Below are 13,635 nucleotides of genomic sequence, written 5' to 3'. Positions count from 1 at the left end.
AACTGCAGCACTTTTGAAAAGAAGCCTGAAGGCTTCCACTTCTGGTTTTTTTTTTTTTTTTTTTTTTCCTCTTAAACAGTACATCACAAGTAAAATTTTCACTCTCTCACTGAGCTGTTTTTTGGACACAATGGGTATGTATTTAGACCTTATGCGAGTTCTGTACAAACAGGCATGGTTACCGTTCAATCACTGCACAAATTTCTGGGCAATAAAAGAGAACATTTAAATAATTAGCATATAAGCACTAAGTGTGTTCTATGAAAATCATATTGAATCATCTACATAGTAAAGAAAAAAAATATTCAGCTGTTTCATCCCTGAAAATATGTACCTCATTAATGACTGATAAATTACCATGCCAAACAGGTAATACTGGTGAGACTGAACTGGAAAAAATGACAGTCATGAGATAAAGCAAAACATGCCATGGGAAAATGAACTGATCTGCTATGATGACTCACATTCAGCTAACCAATCTGAGTGTAGTCTTTGAACTCTATTAAAAGTGGAAGACACAGATGCTAGAAATAAATGTAGACATAGAGGTGGAGACAGAATATACAAAAACACAAGCCTGAAATTAGACAAATGCATGCATATCTGGTGTTACCCGTAGTTACAGAAACGTGAAGGATTCTGCCAGTAAATAATCTGTTAGTCTGCACATACTTACTTAAGACACTGTGAAATTCACTTGCTGTCCCAGAGTGACTCCAAGGACAATTTTATGCCAGTTATGCCTAGTCATTGTCAAACACCTAGCTAAGTAGCTTGTAGGTAACGCTGGCTGATTGCAAAAGTGGCTGCTGATAAACCTGTCATGCCTGCATGAAGAATGGCTAGTAATTAAACACTCATTTAGACATACTATTTGAAGCAAGAATATAATACCTTGTATTTCTTGAAATATCTTATTTGTGCACGTCCACATCTCTGTATCTGGAAGTAGAGGAAACAGTGTTAAGCTGCCAGGCTTGCTGGTTTGAAAGGAATGCTACATCACAGTTCATACCAATCAGCATGAATGAAAGAAATGTTGCATACACAATTCTGATGAATATCTATCTGATTTCACAGAGAAAAATATTACAGTTAAGAAAATTGATTTTTTTTTCCTCTAAAAGCGACTCATTACACACGTTTCTGTTTGCCCACATGTCATTAAGAACTTCCAGGAACATCAGAGAGAATGCAAGGCAGACAAACCTGGGAATTCAAGAGGTGAGCACTAGGGATAATCTCCTGAGTTTTGCAGAGCATAATTTGCATGATGAATTCCTTGCAGTAACATTTTACCTGCTGGTATTAATCAAGGTATGTCCAGATACATCATGCCAGGATGAATCAGATATGTGACAACTAGTGGACTAGAATCTGCCCTAATGTATATAACTTCTGCAAAGGTGTTGTTGGCTGAAATGCAGTCCCCTAGCACAAGCTGGCTCATCCAGTATCTCAAACTCTCTCCTTTAATATCTGAGTCAGACTCCGTGATGTCCTGCGGTTGTCCTACAATGATTAAAAGCAACTCTAGTCACATTTATCTCCTTTTATTGAAAAAAAAAAAAAAAAAAAAAAAGATTTAGAAAAGGACATGTACTATAAGAATGCCCTTGATTAAACCATCCTCTCCTTCACTTTTTCCATGCAATTCAAGCACTCTGCTAATGCTGCATTTTGCTGCCTGCCTGCACCACAAATGTCCATGTACAGCCAGTAAAACAATCAAATAGATTAAACCACATTTTTTGCATCTTACTTTTTGAAGTCTGTGCCAGTCTGAGCTTGGATTTCCTTTCTCCTTTGAACATTGCAAAGCAAGCATTTTTAGGAAGAATACTCTGGCAGTGTTGTTGGCAAATCCTGTTGCCATTTCTTCGTCCCGATTTTTTTGGCTGAACGAAACTTTGCAAAAGAGCTGTCTGTGCTGGCTTTTGTTACATTATGTAACAGAAACCTTGTTCTGATTCATTACCTTTGGAATGTGTAAGATAAAATGATCACTAACTGTGATCACCGTGGCAGTTAGTGAGGCTCTCAAGGAGCCCATGCCTCCCAGGAGAGGGTACATGGTTAGTTGTGCTTTGTTAACATATGAATTATTGTCTGGAGCTCATTCTTCCCCAGAACACACAACTGGCTTTGTTAACACCATCCTGGTTTTCCTCACTTCTTCCCCATCTTCCAAGCAGTGTGTAAGTCTGGTCTCTGCAGCTGCCAGGCAGAGAGCAGGGGCAGAGGGTGATGCTGCCCAGGCGACTCTCCCTGCAGTCATGGTTAATAAAGCTGGTGCCTGACCTCTCTTGCATCACACTTGTGTTGTTACGTGCTTGGGGTCCTGATATACTCTGTCAGAATTTTACATTTGCTTTTAAACAGGCAGCAGGACTAGATGGGTTATTTGGATCCAGTCAGAGCCTTTTCTACAACTTCTTTGCTTCTTCTGAACTTCTTTCATACAATATCTTTTCTGCATTCCCCCATTTTAGCAAGATCATCACTCTTGAAACTCATAGTCAAAAGATAATGATGATAAAATTTTCAGGATTACCTTTTGTCACCAGAAGATTATGAGTATCAAAATGGGGAGGCACCTGAATGATAAAGTGGCATGATCAGAAACTACAGAATAAAATCTTGCCTCAGTGAAATATCTGTACACAGAATTTGTTAACAGAAAGCAAGCATGTAATAGTGAAGGGATTAATGACACGGACTCTCGATGGCTCTTGAACAGGAGACCTTTATTGCAACTTTTCTCCACTACATACACTTTCCCCACAGCCCTATATGCTGTTCATGTGCCCGTATCTGTTACACAATTGGTCAGAGAGCCTTAGGCACGGCGCCTCAAGACAGTCAGCAATTGGCCACTGCACAAAGCTCAGCTTTAACACTGCAGCCAAGTTATTTATCTCAACCTTGCTCAAGTTCTTGTTTCCACCACTCACTTCCTTATTATTTCTAGTTCAGGGACATGTCAAACAACACAAGGCTACTTGCGAATTCCTTCCCCTCATAATAGGATACCAGAATTCAGTGAAAACTTTTCTGTCCAAAAATCCTAGACAAAATATATGAAGCATGCAGAAAAGCCAGTTATGTACTGAAAGCAAATTTGGCTTTTAGAAATACTTTTTGCAAAACTGTAGTGCCTACATATACACAGTGGTTGTTTAGGAAAAAAAATAAAAAAATAAAAAAAAGAGGAAAACTGGTGACACCTAATAATCTGTCTACACCAACATTAAATATATCAGTGACCTTAGTAGTGCTTAAATACGGCTAACTTGTTTATGCTGCATTATTTCAAGCATTTTAGGGGAAACACATTTTAAACTGGTTCCTTTAGACACTAGCATAAATCTGTTGAAAAAGGAAGTATGGTCTGTTGTTTAAAGCACAGGACTCAGAAGACGTAGGTTATGCACCCTGCACTGCTAACTACCGACAATGTGGCTTCTTCACACTAAATGGGGAAATAGTACTTAACTGGTCAGAGGTAACACGGAGACAAGTCATTAAAACTTATAGTGATTGTAATAATCAGAACAAGAGCATTAGGGGACTACTGACAAGAAATCCATGGGAAAGAAGCAAATTACCTGTATGTTTGGAATTCCGGTAACTTAGAAACAAAGTGAAATTTCTGTGTTGTGTTGGTAGATGGTTTAGGAATGCAAAATATCAGTGGTTGAATGTGTTAAGCAACATCATGTAAAGGTCACAGGGGCTCCAAAGTAAAACTATGATCTCATGGCTGCAATTTTTGCCCTTCCCTGTTCACACCCTTCCCATGTTTCTGACTGTTTATACTGGGAAGTGTTAATGGCCTCTGTCTCCCATGTATAGGCAGCTGTGCATCATGTAATGGTGTGTAGGCTAACTATACCTAATAAGGTGTTGATGCTGGAAACAGAGGGAGGCAACAGACCGTCTGACTCTATCTTGAGGCTGATCAGGATCTGAGCTTGTGAGGGTAGAGGTGCTCTCTGGGAGTGGAAAATGCCACCAGGGCAAGTCTGACACAGGCTCAGAGACTGAATGCTTACAAGTGCATGTGGGGCAATAAAACCTGGGGGAAAAAAGCAGTGAGGAAGTCACATACCAAGATACGACTAAGGTGGGACAGCTTACTTTCTGTATTCATTGTATGATAATTTTATTTTTTTTTTAATGTAAAATCAAGTCAACTACTATGTGTTTTGGATTCAGGTGTGTTTTGGATTCAGCTATGAGAAATTGATTGAGGCGTTTACTCTGTGTGGGGCACCAACACAAATATATAAAAATACACCAGATATAACATATGTTAACATATATATTGATTTTATTTATTTATTTTTTTATTTTTTTAATGCAGTAAAGGTTTGCAGCAGAAGCAAGGTGGCAAGGTTGTAAATACCTGGCTCACCACTTGGGCCCATGCAAGCAGAAGCAGGAAGATAACTCCATCTCCTCCTTCCCTGTGCCAGTGACCTGCAGCTCTGGATCGTGTACAGCAGCTGCTAATGCTGGAGGAGCTACCCATTGCAGTGGCAACAGCAGCAGCTAGGGCAGACTTGCCAGGCTCTACCCTCTTCCTCTGACATTCATCAGATAACAAAGGAGGTTGCCTTCCTTTTCCTAGCTCATCTCCAAATAGGAAACAATCACTGACTTTATAGCAGAACTCGTGATCAGTTTGTAGCAACATGTGAGATGCAGAGCAAAACCATTAACCCCATTTTAAAAATACTTTTACCACTCCCTTTTATGGTATCATCACTCATGGCTTAAGCAGTACAAAAATAGCAGGCTCACAACTTTAGCTGTCTGAAACAAGAAATGAGGAACAAGAAAAAAGATCAAACATTCCTTTTCAGCCATCATTCGAGCAAGCCTCACGGTCTGCCTGCCTTGTGTATTTGAGTCACACAGGTCTGATTCAGCAGAAAGTGAGCACAACGTGCATGACATATCCCCAGCCATAGAGACACGTGAAAATGCCCTTTAGCACCAGGAGAGAGATTTCACGGAACTGCTGATGGTTTGAGGTGGGAAGGGGCCTCTGGAGGTCACCATGTCCAAGCTCCCTGTTCAAACAGGGACACCTGCAGCTGCTTGCCCAGGACCATGTCCAGGCAGCTTTTGAAGGTCTTCAAGGAGGCTCCACAATCTCTCTGGGTAGCCTGTGACAAAGCTCTGTCACCTGCACAGTGAAAAAGTGTTTCCTGATGTTCAGAGGAGCCTTCTTTGTTCGTTTGTGCCCACTGCCTCTTGTCCTGGCACTGGGCACCACTGACAAGAGCCTGGCTCCATCCTCTTTGCACCCTCCTTTCAACTCTTTATTGGTGAGATCCCCCGGAGGTATTTATATCCCCCTGAGCCTCCTTTCACCCAGGCAGAGCAGCTCCCTGACTCAGTCTCCCTGACTGCAGAGGTGCTCCCGTCCCTTTCCCACCTCCACCACCCTTTCGACAAATGCTTCCAGCGCCCTTTGATGATTTTTTTTTTTTTTTAGTGAGTGATGCCACGACCCTTTTGGAGCGCCTCCAGCACTCCCTACAGAGAACTAATGTATGAATTTATTTAAAAAGACAGTTTTCAGCGCGAGTTGCACACAGGACCCTATCCCTCCCCTCATCCCGGCAGCGGTTCGTGCTGCGGGGGCGGGGAACATACGCGGGGGGAGGGGGGCAGGGAGAGGGCTGCGTGCGTGCGTGCGTGCGTGCGTGCGTGCCGACGCTGCGTCGGGAGCGCGCGCGGCGATCCCGGAAGTGCGGGTTGGCGCAGCAGCTTTGGAGCCGCCTTGGGCCGCGCTCCGCTCCCCTCCGCTCCTCTCGGCTCCCCCCCGCCCCCCCGAGCCGCCCGGCCATGACGAACTTCATCTCGGTGCAGCTGAAGAAGGCCTCGGAGGTGGACTTGGCCAAGCCGCTGTGCAAGTTCATCCAGCAGAGCTACCCGGGCGGCGACGCCCAGGCCGAGCACTGCCGCGCCGCCGAGGAGCTCAGTAAGCTCCGCAAGAGCGCGCTGGGCCGCCCGCTCGACAAGCACGATGCCTGCCTCGACACCCTCCTCAGGTACGGCACGGCACGGCACGGCACGGCCCGCCTCGGGGGGGCCGCCCGCCGGCCTCGGGGCAGGGCCGAGAGAGGGGGAGGGCTGGGGGGGTGGGGAGGGAGGAGGAAGCAGAGGTGGAGGTGGAAGAGGAGGAGGAAGAAGAAGAGGCCGCCACACCGACTTCCCCTTTCGAGTGCCTCCAGAGCAGCGGTGACCCTTGGTTCTCTGTAGAAGTCAAGGGGCCGGCCGCTTTTCTTTCAGCCGCCCCTGCCATCGCGCCTTCCTTCAGCATGCACCGGCAGTGTGATGTTTTTGCATGGTCACGTCGGTATTTTCCGCTAAATGTAGTGTGGTGAAGGGAGGCTGGGTGGTGCCTCCCTCTTGCAGGGACTGCCAGAGGTTAGGTGAGCAGAAGGTGAGGCTGAGCCTTGTTGAAGTGTGTCAAGGCTGCTGCTGTGGGACTAACTGCCCCGTCATCTATAAAAACATCCTATCCATCCCATCTTTGGAACATTAACGGTTTGTATCCTCGATGTACTGTGTTAATCCCATTCTTTGTGCAGGAAACATTTCAAGCCCATCATAGCTCAAATCACTGAAATCACTGTGATTAATCTAGTGAATGAACCCCCAGTACAGACTTCACTTTGCAAAGTTGGAATCAAAGATTTGTAGTACCAAAATAAGAGTTTTTACATGGTGGCATTAAGTTGTGTTTGTTTGTTGTTGTTGTTGTTTTTTTTTTTTTTTTTTTTCCAGAAAAATAAAAGTAGATGGGTTTCTTAGGGTGGAGCGAAATGCCAACCATAAACTTGACACGCTTCTGTAACATTATCATGAACAAGTACAAACACATTTAATGTTTGCCACAAGAATTTGATTAATAGTTATTTTAAAGTTAGGAGGAATAGAAAAGAAATCAGTTGATACTGAAGAAAAGACTTGTATTACACATTACTCCTTTTTGGTTTTTTTGAGGGCATATCAAGCCCTCGCTGGGTGTTTGGACTATAAAAGCTATGACTGTGCTGATCATGTTTTACAGTATCTCTGTAGTTTCCTGTTCTATTCCTGGTTATTACTGTGCATGCTTTGGAAGGTATTACTGTGTATGCCTTTTCAAGGTCAGGGAAATAACAAGAATCTGTGAGCTGAAAGATTGATTTAGCCAGCCAAGTTGGAAGGCTTAATTTTAAATTCTCTTGAATGCTGGAATTGAGCTCCCTTTCCTGTTGATGACAGTCAGGTTTGTGATTAGTTACTAGCAGAAATCCTTGTTTGGCCCACCTAATTCATATGATCTCACAATAACAACTTCATACAGATGAAAGGAAAAAGCCCTGCAGTATCTCTTCAGTTCTGGTCATCATAGTCCATTTCTGAAAACCAAAAGATGTATGTGGCTTTCTAACATCAGTGAGTTCGGTGTGAGGTCAGATCAACATTAGAGCAGGAGCAAAAGAGGGTCGACAGTGTGTGATTGAAAGTCACAGGGCTGCGCGGGATGTCCCTCTTCTGGTGTCAGTAGGTCATTAAATTAATTCAGGTTATAGTATGCAACTTCACCATAGGTTTTCTCTCTAAATAATGAAGGGAAACTGATTGCAATGGTGTAAGTAATCACTTTTCAAGTCAGTTCCATATGCAGAGACCTGTTCTCTCTGCAGGTGGCTTTAACTTGCCCAGGTGCTGTTGTCAGTAGTCAGAGGTTGAATGGGGCCTCTCACGGGTGCCACAGGTGGGAAAGGCCATGGCTGCTGCTTCACACAGAAGGCATAAAACACCTGCATTTAAATTGATGTAGTTTGAGATTGTTCCCTCTACAGTGGAAGTGAGATACAGTGGTCTGAACTTAGTCATTAATTCTTATTTTACAGTTAAAAATCTTTTTTTTTTTTCTTCAGTATTATTCATGGGAACAATAGAATAGGTATAAAATGTACTGAAATGAGGGAGGAAACTATCAGATTTTAATTTCTCTCTAATGAAAGTTGTGGTTTGTCCCTGTCTGACTGTCTATATTAATTACAGTTGTTGGAAAATAAATTCTTATTCTGTAAAAATACTCTAAGTTTTTTGCTCATGTTCTGTAAGGTGCGGGCACCTGCTGACAAGTTTGAATAGAAGTATCCAGCTGAGCTTGTGAGTGCAGTAGCACAAGCTTCAGACTGCCTTGTGGCTCCTCTGAAAATTAATTTCCCTTTCCAACTTTCAGTATTTTCCTGTTGCTATTTGGGTTGTACTAAGTCTTGTGTTTCACTAACAACTTTAGCAAGATTTGTGTTTAAGTTGGATTTTTACACTTGCTGTATTTAAATCTGGTTTGTTAGTGAAGTAAGGTTGGAAGAGTTCATTTAAAATGTGGATGCCCTCTGCGTACATTTACTACTTTGACTTTTTATAGACCATAATACCTAGTGGAGCACAGTAGACTACTTAACTGTTAAGAAATGAGGGCTTAATCTTCTGCTAATTAGTCTAGGGATGCCCACTGTTTTTGCAGTCTTTTAGAAGTCTTGCTTTGATAAGTAATTACTGCAGAACTTTTAGGGAAGAAATTTACTCAGTTGCACTTCCATTATCTAGGCAAACATTGAGCAGTAAAACTTTGAATGTGTGAGACAGGCTGTTGTTTGGCTGATCAGTGCAAATGCTTCTTGGAGAAGTACTTGAGATACCCTGACAGAAGGGGGAAAATGTAATTTGGGAAAAAAAAAACAACCTGCTTGCTTCCAAGCTTTCTTTGTTTTGTGAGAATTTAGCTGCTCTGAAGGTGACTAAGTAAGCTTGGTACGCATTTCTCCTTAAATTCTGTCATACTAAATTTGATTCAGTGCTCTTTTTTTTTTCTTTCCCTTAGCCTAATTATAGCTTCAAGGGATTTCTTGCTTCCTCCCCTAATAATGAAAATAACCAGGACACCCATTTCCCTTTTCTGGAGTGGTGCTGCGCTGGTATGAGTTTAATTGGCCTAATAAGAAGTGTGTGGCTTTATTTTGAGTGGTCAAATTCTCGGGGCTGAAATTCGCAGCTCTGGTTTCCAGCTACAAGTTCAGGATTTCAGTTCTTATCTAGGAGAGTGAAGACAGATCTTGGTCTCTTTTATCTTTTGAATGATTTTTTTTTTTTCATTGTGATTCTTTGAAGGAGGAAGAGGATTTCAGGCTCTTAATGCATGGAACATATAAATTCTAGTTTAGACCTTGACTTCCAACTCATTTGGCTGCTGTAACTCATTTTTGTCAGCATTTGGGAGCATGTAATGCCTGTTTTAGTGAAAGAGTCCTGTATTTAAAGAACCAGGTCTGTGTTGCTGTCATCTGTTCTCTCTTGTTGCTGTAGTTGGAACTCAGGCAGTTGATATGTTTGTGTGACTTTCTTTAGTTCACCACATCAGCAGAGTCTAACACACAATGCTTGTTGTATTGTGCAGCAACTTCTGTTCTTTGTGTCTTGATACTTTGAAATTACTGTAAATTTTAAGTAACACCTTTGTTACTGACTCATGCAGCAGATGTGGCCTTTAATATTTTTGTCTTTGCTGGCTTTGTTTTTACAGTTAATGTCTGAGTTTACCATTATATTAATGTATACTTACTGCTAAAGAACAGTAAAGGACTTCAATTGATTTCTTTAAAACTCTTTAGACCAAAAAAAAAAATCTTAGTCTTGAATAGAATTTCAGGTTCTTTAGTATAAAGAAACAACATTGTATACTTGAAATAATAAAGAAAATTGTTATCTAGGAATTTCTGTGTTCTTTTTAAATAAAAATCTCCGTGTTGTTCGCATTCATAGGTAGTAAATGAGACAGTGTGCATTGGTAGGAACATAGACCTGTTTATTTTCTTCAGGGTCCTGCCGCCATACAAAGCATAGTCTGTTGGCAAGACACTGACTTCCCAAGGCCATTTAGCAAGCTTTGCATCTTGATGTTGCCCTGATGGCAGTTGGTGACTGGGTAATTGTGGAATGTGGAAGGACAGCTTGGCTTTGTTGGTGTCGTCTGGTTGGCAAATTAAGTTGGGTAACAGGAGGAGATAAAATAGGAAGTCCCATTTTCTGTGTAATACTAAATGGAAAAGACTGACTAGACAGCAGACAATGAAGGTGTTCAAATACATCAGTTGAAGTGGTATTCTGTGCTCTTATTTATTGAAGTGATTGTTTGTACTGTTTGTGTTAGTTTGTATCAGTAAAGTTTATTAGGAACTACGTGTGTGTGGAGTGTGTGACAAATCAGACCAAACTTAAACTGGAGAGCGTAACAATGCAAAATTGACCTTGACCTACAAAAGGGAGGCTGTTTTCTATGACTTTTGTATATCAGGCCTGGGGTGTAAGGTCACTTAAAGAAAATTGTACTTGTTAGTATTTAAAATGAAGCAGTAGTTAAATGTGCTTTCAAAGTATGACCATCTAATGAAAGATGAAGAAAACAGACAACAATAAAAATATTTGTATGAAAATAAGCAGATGTTTTTGAAAACAGTACCTTTCATGTGCTAACTTCATAAATAATTACAGAATCACAGAATTGTCTAGGTTGGAAGAGACATCAAGATCGAGTCCAACCTCTGACCTCACACTAACAAGTCCTCCACTAAGCCATATCACTAAGTTCAACATCTAAACGTCTTTTATAGACCTCAGGGGATGGTGACTCAACCACTTCCCTGGGCAGCCTGTTCCAATGCCTCACAACCCTCTCGGTAAAGAAGTTCTTCCTAATATCCAACCTAAAACTCCCCTGGCACCACTTTAGGCCATTCCCCCACATCCTGTCACCAGGCATGTAGAGAACAGACCAACCCCCACCTCTCTACAGCCTCCTTTAAGGTACTTATAAAGAGCAATTAGGTCACCACTGAGCCTCTTTTTCTCCAGGCTGAACAATCCCAGCTCCCTCAGTCGCTCCTCGTAGGACTTGTTCTCCAGACCCCTCACCAGCTTGGTCGCCATTCTCTGGACTCTCTTGAGCACCTCGATGTCCTTCTTGTAGCGAGGGGCCCAAAATTGAACACAGTACTCGAGGTGCAGCCTCACCAGAGCCGAGTACAGGGGGACAATCACCTCCCTAGCCCTGCTGGTCACATTGTTTCTTATGCAAGCCAGGATGCTGTTGGCCTTCTTGGCTACCTGAGCACACTGCTGGCTCCTATTCAGCTGACTATCCACCAATACTCCTCTGCCAGGCAGCTTTCCAACCATTCCTCTCCCAGCCTGTAGCTCTGCTTGGGGTTATTGCATCCCAGGTGCAGGACCCGGCACTTGGCCTTGTTGAACTTCATTCAGTTGGCCTCAGCCCATCGGTGCAGCCTATCCAGATCCTCCTGCAGAGCCTTCCTTCCCTCGAGCAGATCGACACATGCACCTAACTTGGTGTCATCTGCAAACTTACTGAGGGTGCACTCAATGCCCTCATCCAGATCATCGATGAAGATATTAAAGAGGACTGGCCCCAGTACTGAGCCCTGGGGAACGCCACTAGTGACCGACCTCCAGCTGGATTTGACTCCATTCACCACAACTCTTTGGGCCCAACTATCCAGCCAGTTTTTAACCCAATGAAGCATATGCCAGTCCAAGTCAAGAGCAGCCAGTTTCTTGAGGAGATTGCTGTGGGAGACGGTGTCAAAAGCCTTGCTGAAGTCAAGGTAGACCACATCCACAGCCTTTCCCTCATCCACCAAGCGCGTCACTTTGTCATAGAAGGAGATCAGGTTTGTCAAGCAGGACCTGCCTTTCATAAACCCATGCTGACTGGGCCTGATCACCTGCTTGCCCTGCAAGTGCCGCGTGATGACTCTCAGGAGGATCTGCTCCATGAGCTTCCCTGGCACTGAGGTCAAACTGACAGGCCTGTAGTTTCCCGGGTCTGCCCTCCGGCCCTTCTTGTAGATGGGCGTCACATTTGCTAGCCGCCAGTCAACTGGGACCTCCCCCGATAGCCAGGACTGCTGATAAATGATGGTAAGCGGCTTGGCCAGCTCCTCTGCCAGTTCTCTCAGTACCCTTGGGTGGATCCCATCCGGCCCCGTCGACTTGTGCACATCCAAGTGCCGTACCAGGTCACCAAACAGTTCTTCATGGATAGTGAGGGCCACATCCTGCTCCCCATCCCCCTCCACCAGCTCAGGGTACTGGGTATCCAGAGAACAACCGGTATTGCTGCTAAAGACCGAGGCAAAGAAGGCATTAAGCACCTCAGTCTTTTCCTCATCTCTTGTCACTAAATTCCCCCCCGCATCCAGTAAAGGCTGGAGATTCTCTTTCGTCCTCCTTTTTGTGTTAATGTATTTATAAAAACATTTTTTGTTATCTTTAACAGCAGTAGCCAGATTGAGCTCCAGATGAGCTTTGGCCTTTCTAATTTTGTCCCTGCACAGCCTTGCAACATCCTTATAGTCCTCCTGAGTGGCCCGCCCTCTTTTCCAAAGGCCATAAACCCTCTTTTTTCTCCTAAGCTCAAGCTGCAATTCTCTGCTCAGCCAGGCCAGTGTTCTTCCACACCGGCTCATCTTTGGGCATGTGGGGACAGACCGCTCCTGAGCCTTTAAGATTTCCCTCTTGAAGAGCGCCCAGCCTTCCTGGACTTCTCTGCCCTTCAGAACTGCCTCCTAAGGGACTCTACCAACCAGTGTCCTCAGCAGCTCAAAGTCGGCCCTCTGGAAGTCCTAGACAGAGGTTTTACTGATCCCCTTCCTGGCTTCTCCAAGAATAGTGAACTCCACCATTTCGTGGTCACTCTGCCCAGGACAGCTTCCAACCACCATATCTCCCACCAGTCCTTCCCTGTTTGTGAAGAGGAGGTCTAGCGGGGCACCTCCCCTGGTAGGCTCACTAACCAGCTGCGTCAGGAAGCTATCTTCCACGCTCTCTAGAAACCTCCTAGACTGCTTTCTCTGGGCTGTGTTGTGCTTCCAGGATATATCTGGGAAGTTGAAGTCCCCCGTGAGAACAAGCGCTGACAATTTCGCAACTTCTGCCAGCTGCCTGTAGAACTCCTCATCTGTCTCCTCATCCTGGTTCAGCGGTCTATAACAGATCCCCACCAGGATGCTTGCCTTGTTGGCCTTCCTGCTGATCCTAACCCACAGGGACTCAACCTTATCATTCCCAGCCTCAAGTTCCATGACATCAAAACTCTCTCTGATATAGAGAGCCACACCACCACCCCTTCCATGCTGCCTGTCCCTTCTGAAGAGCTTATAGCCAGTCATTACAGCACTCCAGTCATGAGACTGGCCCCACCACGTCTCCGTGATGGCAACCAAGTCGTAGCCTGCCTGCCGCACGATGGCTTCCAGCTCCTCCTGTTTGTTGCCCATGCTGCGTGCATTGGTGTAGATGCACTTCAGCTGGGCCATTGCCTTCTTCCCCGTCCCTGACACTGTTATCCCTGGCACAGCTCTAATGAGCCTTATTTCATCCCTGTCCCCCTTCCTACCTAGTTTAAAGCCCTCTCAATGAGCCCTGCCAGCTCCTGGCCCAGGATCCTTTTTCCCCTAAAAGATAGGGACCTGTCTGCGGCCATCAGGCCAGGTGCCGAGTAAGGTGCCCCACGATCGAAAAACCCAAGATTTCTGC

At 44.2% G+C, this 13,635-nt stretch overlaps 1 protein-coding gene across 2 annotated transcripts in view; it reads left to right on the top strand.

Moving 5' to 3' along the window:
• The first annotated feature begins 5,754 nt into the window (after positions 1–5,754).
• PDCD6IP (programmed cell death 6 interacting protein) overlaps positions 5,755–13,635 on the top strand; it is a 32,784-nt gene continuing 24,903 nt past the window's right edge. For both annotated transcript variants that reach the window (XM_084511638.1, XM_084511637.1), the window contains exon 1: positions 5,755–6,065. In XM_084511638.1, coding sequence (XP_084367764.1) covers positions 5,860–6,065 — 206 coding nt within the window. In that variant the 5' untranslated portion in view covers positions 5,755–5,859. The remainder of the gene's footprint in view (positions 6,066–13,635) is intronic.

The sequence above is a fragment of the Aythya ferina genome, assembly GCF_964211825.1.
Source record: "Aythya ferina genome assembly, chromosome: 2".
Taxonomy (NCBI): Eukaryota; Metazoa; Chordata; class Aves; order Anseriformes; family Anatidae; genus Aythya; species Aythya ferina.
Note: the sequence above shows the minus strand (reverse complement) of the source record. Positions and strands in the feature narration are given on the sequence as shown.